Below are 10,633 nucleotides of genomic sequence, written 5' to 3'. Positions count from 1 at the left end.
ATCATTAGTAATAAAATGCTTATTCTTCTCTGTTTCTAGATTAATCCATATGAAAAAGAGCAGCTTTGTGTATATATATATATATCAGTTAAATGAAATATTTGAAGCAGAAACATATAAACAGAATTATAGTAACAACTGAAAAGAATTTACAGCTCAAGAGGTCTTATCCTGACATTATATAAATGACAGAAAAGAGTCAGAAAAATGTAATTGTCATACCCAAGCATTCCCGCTTAACAGTGGGTAGATCTAGATTCAAAGTGCTCATTTTGAATTTAACTCTTCAACCAGCAAGCTATTTTATAAGAAGGAAAATCAACTTCACTCCTGCAAAAGAGTACTTTATGAGATGTAAACATCATAAAATTAATTCCATTAATCTCCACTCTTTTGTTCATAGGGCTGTAGGTAGGTCTGGGCAACTTTAATCATTTTAAGTGATTTGTTCTACTCCTAAAAATATACCTCTCAGCCCACACCATCCCAGGGGTCTTTGCAAAATGTTTAAAGAGTCATAATAATAAGTATACATATATAACGCATTCTTGTAATACAGATATTTAGAAAAATTTTCCTATTAGTAGTATGAAGAATAGCAAAATAATCATATCACCCTTTATTTAATAAACATCAAACTGTGCCACGTCTTATCTTAAACTTGACATTAATAATGAAAAATAGGAATCATTCTTCCCAAACATTGACAGTACTAAACGGAAAAAGCTTAAATATAATAAACCTTTAACCCGTCCCAACGTAAGTGGGACAGGCTCTAGAAATTGCTTTCCATTTAAGGGTTTACTGCCTCTGTGGGGCTGGACATGAAAATGGTTTGGTGCCCCCTAGAGGTAATGAGGGATCTGCACTTGTCAAACAGCAGGGGAAGCTGCCTGGGATTTAGCTTGTCCACCCATCATGCACCGTCTGTTCATTCTCCATACTTCAGTGACTCAGATATGACCACAGAGAAGCTCTCAAGCTAGGCCTCCCAAACTTTAGGGTTCATAGGCTCCCTGGGAAGTCTTGTTAGAAAACAAACTTCTGGCCTCCCACCCAGAAGGTTTGATTCTGGGGGACAGAAAATGTGCATGTCCCACTGTTACCCCTGCTGGTTCTTAGGCTGTGGGTCTTAGGACCACACACTTTGAGAATCTTTGGGCTGGAGAATTTTCTCCAAGCTGCAGCTTTTTGTAGGAGCAGGTATCGGTATCTTGGGATTTCTGGCCCTGTAGAGCCTAGAACTGCATTGCTTGCTTGATCTGACCATAAACAGTCTGTGCAGAGATATAAACATCTCTGGTAGGAGGATAATAGCTCCTGAGGAGCTATAGACCCCATAATCCCACCAGGAATTCCAGAGGATCTACACATAGATTCAGAGATTGAAGGTCGGAGATCTCAGGTTCGGCTCCTGGCTCTGTCATTTAATCAGTTGCGCCCTCGCTGCAGACCAGTAGCCTCTGACACAGGGAGCTGAGCAACGACCATCCAGAATTGCACTGTGCGTCTAATTCCATGGTGTTCAGTAGTCATGAAACAGATCTGAGTTCAGCCTTAGGCTCTGTGATACCAGGATTTCATATTCACCTTTCTACAAAGATATGAAAAACCAGATAATTAAACAGTCTCCAACAAGGGAAACTAGTATGAAGATAGATAAAAAGATGATGAGTATAATCAATATTGTTACTGTTACCTTTATTTAAGTAGAGACTATAATTTTCATGCATGCTTACCTTTTATTACAGGGTCTGAATATTTACTTTCTGTCCTATGTATGTATCTTATCTTTATATCCTTCTATTAAAATTATGAGTTGGGATATTTTTGCTGCATGAGTGTTAACTGTCTTAACTAAATTATTCTAGCAACTAGATTTCTTCTCCAGATAACAAGAGACCAGACCTCTGACTATGGTGGTTTCCTCTTCTCCCTAATCCAGGTCAGGATTTATGGAGACCTCATGTGGTGACAAGAGGACAACACAGACAGCCTTTCTTGGGGCTGGATGCAATAGTCGAAGGAAAACACAGAATATATTTGGGAGCAAAGAAATCCAGAAGGAATTCAAACCTAGATAATGCTACCAAACTATATAAGGCCTTCAAGAATCATCCTGCAGTAATAGTGCAGGAACCCTTGACCACATTTTTTGAAAACAGGAAACCCAGTCACTCCTGTATATCTTTCCTGTTACTAACTGGCAAGTTGATCACACACATACCCCCCACACACACACACAAAGTAGTGTGCTCTGCCTCCCAGGAATTCATTACAGTCTTTTTTATTTTTCTTGGTGAAGTTCGCTGGGCATATCTTCTTATATAAATCTGCATCAAATTAAAAATATGTTTCTGTGGGCATATTGCTATGAGTGTTATTCTCAGATCCTTCTTGGTTACAGAAAAAAAGAAAGAGAGCAAGACAGAATCAAACCCAACCTGTGTTTAAGAATCTCATTCTGGTCAACAATATCAATAATGCTTATGAATATAGCATTTGGGACACGGTATGTGTTCTTGGCAATTAAAATGCAGAACGATGATTCTTTCCGGTGGTTAGAATTGAGCACAGATATGTCTTGCTGCCAATAAAGCATTCAAGTTGTGAAATTAACTGAGTTAATAGGTCAGTAACATTCTGCAACCACAGAATTTACGGGTGGGACTAAAGAAACTTCCCTAGGGGAAGAATCCTTCCACAATGACAGGTACTTGCACTGCATCGCATTGTCCTTACGAGAAACTGTGACTCTGGCTTGTCCTTTCTCCTTCTTAAGGGAGTTACATAAGAGACCTTTAAGCTAAAATCTAGAAGGACAACTGAGTTAATAAACGTTAAATGTTCTATAGTCTTTAAGAAAAAGAAATATGAAGTAATGAAATTCAAATGAGTTTTAATTCATGTCTTGAAAGGGGACCCTACTTTGGAAATGCTTTTAAAAGGAATTTCAGGGCAGGGAGAGGTAACCATGATGCAAAGATATTTTGGAAAGTCTAGCTAGAATTCAGACGCTGCAGGGACATTGGGTTGAGCATATTTGTGAGTCAAACAAACTACTTAAGCACCAAGGCACCTACTACATCCCAGACATATGGTTAAGTGCTATAAAGATATAAAAAATGAATTGGACAGGTCTTCTTGCTTTCGAAAGAGCCACAAACAATGATACAAATAATTACTGCTCTGTAAAGCTGGGTTTAGGCTGGAGAAGTGATTAGATTGCTGCAAAAGCCTCAAAGATGGGCTGACACCAGGAAGAAGATGAGGGAGTGAGTTTCAAACTCCAGGGGAAAAGCTGACCCATTCGAACGTCATTTCTAACCTCCACGTACACCACTGGTGTTCGCCAGGGGAGAGGGAAAATGGTAGCTGATGACAGACACACATTACACTGAAGACACGAGAAGAAATAAGGACATTCTCTTTCAAATAGTGGGTAGAAATACCCAGAACTGCCCTGGAAGAAAGGAGACGTGAGGGAGGGCACAATGCATGTTGCTAGGGATTCGTCTTTCCTTTTCCTTTCCCCCCTAGGAGAGTAAATTCACACAGACATTTTCAAATGCTTAGCTAGATTTTCGGAAGCTTATTGTGTATTGAAGACATCAACAGAGTCCTGTGAACTGTGTGACGGCAAAGAAAGGGTTAACGGGAAGGGATGGTTTGGAGAGGGGACGTCACACAAGAAGGTTAAAAAACACCTTCCAACTTGGAAAAAGTCTGAACTTTGAAGCTCCCCAAAATACACACGCCTATGTCTGTGAGCTCAGGCAGATCTATTTCGGTAAGGTTTCTTTTTATTTTAAATCATAATCTCTCTGTCTCTCTTCCTGCGCTGCAAACGCTGAACAGCCCCCTTAGGATCGCGAGGCAAAAGCTGCTGCAGAGGCCCTCGCAGCGCTATTTATTTATGAGCTGCGTTCAAAGTCGCTCTCTCCCCATTCTCCCGCTGCAAATGCCCAGCCCTTCCGCAGCCCGGGTCAGCTCCCGGGCCAAGGCGTGGGGCAGAGGCCCGGGGAGCGCCTTTCGCCAGGCAAAGTTTGCCTGAGCGTGGGAGCGAGGGCGCGAGCCAGGGCGCACGGGAGCGCGCGCCGCCAGCTCGGGCCTCACCTCTCGCCGGCGAGGTGCGGACTCCCCGCGCGCAGCCGGGGGCGTGGCCGGGCCTCGCGGGGCGGAGCTAAAGGGGTGGGGGCTCGGGTGGCTATATAAGACCCGAGCCAGCTTAACTTCGGACTTGGGGTTATTTATTTGGGAAGCACCTGGACGGCGGAGCGAGTCGGCGTCAGTGGCTGCTGCAGACTGTGCTTTAAAAAATTAAAATAAAATAAAGGAGGCGGAGGCGACGTTTGTGGCTGCAGCGCCAGCGCCAGCGAGGGATGGGAGCGCCGAGGCTCCGGGGCGCAGGCCGGAGCTGCCGAGCTTTCCCGGCGCGGCGAGAGTGCTGAGAAAGGAGAGCGTCCGGGCCCCCGCAGCTGGCTCCAGAGGCGCGGGCAGGGTTTTTGTTCGACTGCACTAAGCGTCTGGCAGCCTGGGCGAACAACTCCAGTTTCAACGACAACCCACCTTCCAGCAGCCCAGGGAGACTTCGGCTGCTGCGTCTGTCCTATTGTTTAGACACTTGCCAGGGGCTCCAGAGCAGCAGACCCCGCTCACTGTCGCCGCCATCCCTCTCCCCCACCTTCTTCCAGAGAACCGGAGCCGAGGAAAGCAGCCGGGAGAGGGGAAGGGGAGGCGAGGGCGGACTGCCTGGACTGCGGCCGCCGGGTCAGGTGCAGCGGCGGGAGCCGGGCGGCGTCTCCACGTCGGCGAGAGGACTCCTGCCGCGGCCGTGGGAGACAGGATCCCCAGCCTGGGAAAAGTTCCTGCACTTTGAGAAGGACGACCCACTTGTGGGAGGCTATCCAGGGGCGGCAGAGAAGCCGCGCCTGGCCCGAAGCTGGCTGTTGTTTCCTCCACCTTTGCCATCAGGTGTCTGCAGTGTATCCGGGAGACGACGGAGGCTGACACAGGCGTGCACGCGCCACTGCCACTCAGCTGGGGACCGGTCTCCGGCCGCAGTAGCGGTCTCGGCCGCTCGCCTGCTGCCTCGCCATCCTTCAGACATCCCAGCGGTACGCGGGCGCGGACACCACCTTAGCCGGTCCCCTCCTTCCGGCCTGCCTGCTTGGTGGCAAGTCCTGAGCCAGCCCTTGCCCACTCTGTATTCGCGGGAACCATCTTCCTCAACTTGGCCTCTTGGATTTGCTCTGCTGGGGTTCTGACTAGTGGATATCCCTTTCCGAGCTGCAGTGGTCTTACTGGACTGCCCTTTTGTCTTTCCGCGTGACCTCAGGGCAGGCTTTGGTGCAGAGCGTCGCCAAGGACGCCCGGCGGGAGGCGGGACTGGCGAGACTTCCCCCAGCGAGTGCATGTGTGTTTGCAAACCATCCTGGGCGAGGACCAGTCCCGGCTGCCTCGGTGCTACCGGTTGGGTGGAGGCCGCGTGAGTGAGCCGAGCTCTGCGCCGCCCCGCGCCCCTTCAGGCTGCGCAAACGCCCCGTGCGCCCCCGCGCGCGCCATGCCCAGTGGCTCGGCGCGCTCTGCTCTGGGCCCGCGGGGCTCCCGCGCCTTCTAGCTTTAAAAAGCTCACTTTCTCAGGACCACCATTACCATCGAGCTCTCATCTTCCGCCTGGGACTCTCTACACTGGGATCGGATTTGCACAAGAGTACGTGGGTTTAGAGTAACCGCCCCCGCCCCCGCAACTGCGTCTTCGCGGTGGTTGGACGCCCGGGAGCTTTTAGCGACAAGCCAAGTTGATCCTTGTGAGACGGAAGACGCAGTGATCTCTCCGCTTCTATCTGGATCTCCTCTCAGCTTTGGCCAGGCCGTTTGAGTTTCAGGTTCTAAAGTTACCCACGGAAAGGACAGAGAGGGAGGGTAAAGACGTGTGCTTCTACTGGCTCGACTCCTTTGAATATTACTACTGCTCCATACTATTTTGAGCCCATTTTCCCCGGGGCACCCTGACCCCGCGCCAAGCGCTGGGCCTCAGACCCTGCGTGGATCCCTGGGAGCGGCGACCTAAGAGAAACCCCAGCGCCCACGAGCGAGGAGGCGGCGGGGGAAGATGCGCGGCGCGCATTGGCAGACGCTGTCCCTGTCGCTGGTGGTAGTGCTGGCGGTCCTGGACGAGGTGGCGACTCAGGCGTGCCCGGCGCAGTGCTCCTGCTCCGGCAGCACCGTGGACTGTCACGGGCTGGCGCTGCGCAGCGTGCCCAGGAATATCCCCCGCAACACCGAGAGGCTGTGAGTACGCGCTTTCGTGCTGCCTCCTCCCCGCCAGGGGATCGTGCGTCTTGTTTCTGGAGGGACCCAGCAACTTGGGGACCTGTGCCGGGCGGCCCGGGCTGGCTCTCCGGAGCGCACTCCAGTGGAGGGGCGGGAAGCGCGGGCGGGTGATGCCCAGGGAGGGGCCTCTGCCCCGCCAGGGGCGGGTCCGCCGGCCGCAGCGCTGGGTCCAGTTTCCCAGCCTAGTCCCGCCACTCCAAAGCCTTGGAGGAGTTTTGTGTAGCTGGGGAGGGGGAGATTGGGGATACGTATTCAAGGATGCCCAGAGCAAGCCAGCCGCCACTCTGTTTCCCAGACTCGGTAAACGGAGTCACCTTGCGGTAGCTAGCCGCTGCGCAGGTCGGATTCAGGGCCGAGTCCCCGCCCTTTGCGCCGCGCGCTGGCGCGAAGGGAGCTGTAGGGGGGCTCGGGCAAAAGAAACTTCCGCTCCCCGGCTTTGTGTCGCCCTCCTGAGGACGAAGGGAGGGGAGATGGCGTCTCGGGGCGCCTGGGGCATTTTTTCCCAGGACTGCGGAAAGAAAGGTGTCCCGGGGCAGGGACGCTCTCGTAGTGGCATGCTCAGTCCCCAGCGATGGTCCCCGTCACCCTCTGCTGCGGGGCGGAGGTGGTAAACCCGCGAGAGGGCCCTCCGAGGCGACCACTGCTACTGCGGGGGGAATTGGTCCCATCCTTCACGCGAAGTTCGCGAGCGCCGGTTCTTTCGGCGAAACGCGGCCCGCCCGGGTGTCCGCGTTCCGCCGTGACCGCTGCGCCTTCACTCTCCGCGCCCCGCTGACTGCATCGTCCCCTCCTCCCCGCCTCCGCCCGCAGCTAATGAAGAAGTAAAGGCTGCCCCAGCGTGGACTGCCCGCGCGCTCCTGCTGGGGGCGTCCGGGGTTGCGGGGAGCCGAGCGCGGAGAACGCGCTCTTTGTGAGCCCGCGTTACAGCCCGCGCCCTCCGGAGCGCCAGGCTCTGCGCTCTCACGCAGCGCTCGTCTCGGGGGCGCTGCGGCTCGGGGCGGAGTGGCCCGCTCTCCCCAGGCCTTTTTCTCCGCGTGCGGCCCGCACTGCAGAGAAGACGTCCTGGGACTTTCTGCGCCAACTCCGGTCACCCCGCTTCTGGGTCCCTAGCCCCTCAAGCTCAGTTTAGAGGCCGGATTGAGCCTTTTCTTCTTTTGGAAAGGGTCACCGGCTCCCAGTTTCACCAGTAGCTCCCGTCCTTTCCCGTCCTCCCTCCAGAGTGCTCAGTGCTGGACAAGCCATAGGGCCCAAAGTGGAGGCTGGTTGTCTCAAGACGCGATCCACCCCATCTGTCTTCGGTCGGGGCACAGCGGCTCTTACTACATCAAATAGACTGAAGAAGACCCAGTCAGGCTAGGAATAACTTAATGATTCTTTTTTTGGCTCAATGTGGAAAAGTGCGTTGAGAAGGATGAGAAGTAAAGTCAAATTTTGTTTCCGCAATTGTCATTCCGTGCTATTCAGAGCACCACAAAGTTTAAGCAGGAACGTGCCTTAATCAGGAAAGCTTGCACTGGGAGTAAAACCACAGTTGAGTTTCCAAAGTGTGAAGCCTATATAACGAGTTTTCAGAAAACAGTGTATTCACTCCTGGCTTATGAAATTTTGTCACTAAGTAAGCACTTGAAGCATAGATTTCAAACACGAGGCTGTGTACAACCCCCCCACTCCGTGAGCCCGTTTGCATGGACGAGGGCACTTAGGCTTCTGCAGAGCCCGGCCTCACTCGGAATGACTAGGAGCAGGGCAGCATTAGACCTTGACCTGAGATGCCACAAAAGACAAGTGGTGCTGCAGCTGAACAAAAAATATCCGGGCCTGCGCAGCATTTCCCTGCTGGTAGTTTCCTCTTCACCGCCTCCACTGGAGGCCTGAGAGGCCAAGGAAAAGTTAGTTTTAATACAAACAGAATCGTTGGAATGTAAATGCCCATCAGTGACAGGCTTTCCAGTCCAGTCTGATGGCACTCTAACCTGTTCCTTTGACTTTGGAGGCTTAGCCACCAGCCTGCCTACCTACCCAGTGTTCTGAATTTTAAAAATGTCTTCTACAGTGGTATGAGAACAGTGTTCATTTCACTTTCTGTCTCGAATCCCTTGGGGATGTGCCTAACAATAATAGCAGAACACCTATAAATGAATATACACATCCTTATGAAAACAAAAATCAGAATCACTCCCCTATGCAGGTCACCCCTACCACTTCCTAACAGCAGCACTTCATTTCTTCTCATGGGCCAGCAGGAAGGAGTTTTGTGAATCTGAGTCAAGAATAAAATCTCCTTTCAAAGGTTGCCCCTTCCAATTCCAGTACATTGCTCAACTAGGACTAGAATTCATTTTTAGTCTTTAAATTCTAGCTGCTTTTTTGCTTTGTTCAACCAAGTGTAACAGAAATGAAGAGAAACTCCTCTTTTCTGGTTATCTCTTAGTGACCTGAATGGAAATAACATCACACGGATTACGAAGACTGATTTTGCTGGTCTCAGGCACCTCCGAGTTCTGTAAGTGTGTTTTGCCTTTGTAATTTGGAAAACTTTGTTTTTAAGATTGCACATTCAAAACTGTCACTGGCTTAACAGTTGGTAAATCCTATCCAATGGCATGAACAAAAAAACGTACAGGTCTTGCTTTCTCTTTTTTACTTTTTCAATCACTCTATTACAACGTTGGTAAAAATCTGGGCCTTTATTTTAAGATTGGATACTTGCCATAGGAACGGTATTGCAGCAATGACCTCGAGTCTTTGGTTTACCACACTCTAAGTGAGTTCTATGTATAAAAATGTAGAATAGTTGCTTTTATAATATGAATAATTAATGTGAGATGTTACTTTTCAGATTTGAGATGAACTTGACACAATTTAAGTGGATCTGTGTTTTATTACTGAGATCAAAATGTTCAGTTTTTTTTTGTTTTGTTTTTTTTTGGCAAAGCACAATTAGAGATAATTTCTCTCATAACAGTCAAGCCATTGAACTTATCAGCAGTTTTTGTTGGAACAATGTTTATTTATGAAAGTTTCATTGGCCATGTTTGGAGTTGTTCCTAACTACTTTGCCTTATGTAAAATTGTTGCAAAATTACTACAAAGAGTGTGTTAATTTAGCTGTGAGAAAATCATCACTGGAAGGTCATGTTATGCTAAATTATTTGCATCCACAGGACTGGAAATATTTACATCCCATGGTCATATACTTTTGACCATTGTTCTGAAAATATGTTCAATTATTAAGACACATTTTGGTCCTCATGAAATCTCCAGATTGCAGATGTGTATTCAGAAGCCAGAACTGAAGTATGTGTGGGATGAATCATTGCATATTGGTTCCTTAGTTTAGAACTCAGCTGTAAATCTACGTACTAGAAAACAACTACCAAAACTGAAAATGTCATCGGTTGCTTCTCACTTATATTTTAAGGTTCATAGTTTTGACTGGCAAATTTTGTGAGCAACTGCTTTAATGTTTTCTACGAGAATTTTATGATGTGGATGTTGTTTTTGCTCCCTGACTGCTTTCACGTATGTCATCGTTAAATTTGCTGTTAGCTCTCACACCAGATCTCAAAATCTTTCGAAAAAGCAAAAAGCCTCTATGATTTTAGTTGCTGAATTGAAACATGCTCAGATGGTGACATTAAGAAGCATGTTACCTTGTGTATTTCAGTCAGCTTATGGAGAACAAGATTACTGCAATTGAAAGAGGAGCATTCCAAGACCTTAAAGAACTGGAGAGACTGTAAGTATTTTCAATTCCACACTACTGACAACATAACTGTAGCTTTAGAAACACTTGGAATTTCAAGGAATATGTCTTCAATTTCATGTCTTAGCTTTTAAAAGCTTGCACAAAAGGCAAGATGAATGAGTGGGTTTCAGATTAATTTACAACAAATAGACTTTTTTGGACAAAGAGTGCTAGCATGTAATACATCACAAAAGTGCAGATTTTATTTCCTTAGCTATTTATTTCCTAGCTAACCGAGGCTTTGGTAGTGAAGGATATACATGTTTTTCCTATTTTGTCATCTGATGTGTTTTATTTGTTTGTGCACCGAGAAGATGTAATCTTATTTGCATTAGTGGTCTTCACAGAGAAGAGAGGGCTGCTAATAGCCATTCTAACTTCCGTGATGTTCTTTTGTGTGTTTTCCATGACATGTAAATAAATATTTCATAGTCTTACTGATGGTAGTTTACTTTCTGATAGATAATATGCTGAAAGTGTTTAAGAGCTATTTTTCATAGTTTACTTCATTATATAATAGTATCTTTACAAATATTACTGCTGAAATTC

General features: G+C 48.2%; 1 protein-coding gene across 1 annotated transcript in view; it reads left to right on the top strand.

The window, feature by feature from the left end:
* The first annotated feature begins 4,233 nt into the window (after window positions 1-4,233).
* Window positions 4,234-10,633, top strand: part of Slit2 (slit guidance ligand 2) — a 390,230-nt gene continuing 383,830 nt past the window's right edge. The window contains exons 1-3 of the mRNA XM_023723851.1: window positions 4,234-6,294; window positions 8,768-8,839; window positions 10,004-10,075. Coding sequence (XP_023579619.1) covers window positions 6,116-6,294; window positions 8,768-8,839; window positions 10,004-10,075 — 323 coding nt within the window. The 5' untranslated portion in view covers window positions 4,234-6,115. The remainder of the gene's footprint in view (window positions 6,295-8,767; window positions 8,840-10,003; window positions 10,076-10,633) is intronic.

The sequence above is a fragment of the Octodon degus genome, unplaced genomic scaffold (assembly GCF_000260255.1).
Source record: "Octodon degus isolate 3935 unplaced genomic scaffold, OctDeg1.0 scaffold00006, whole genome shotgun sequence".
Lineage (NCBI taxonomy): Eukaryota > Metazoa > Chordata > Mammalia > Rodentia > Octodontidae > Octodon > Octodon degus.
This window is presented reverse-complemented; position numbering and strand designations above follow the sequence as displayed.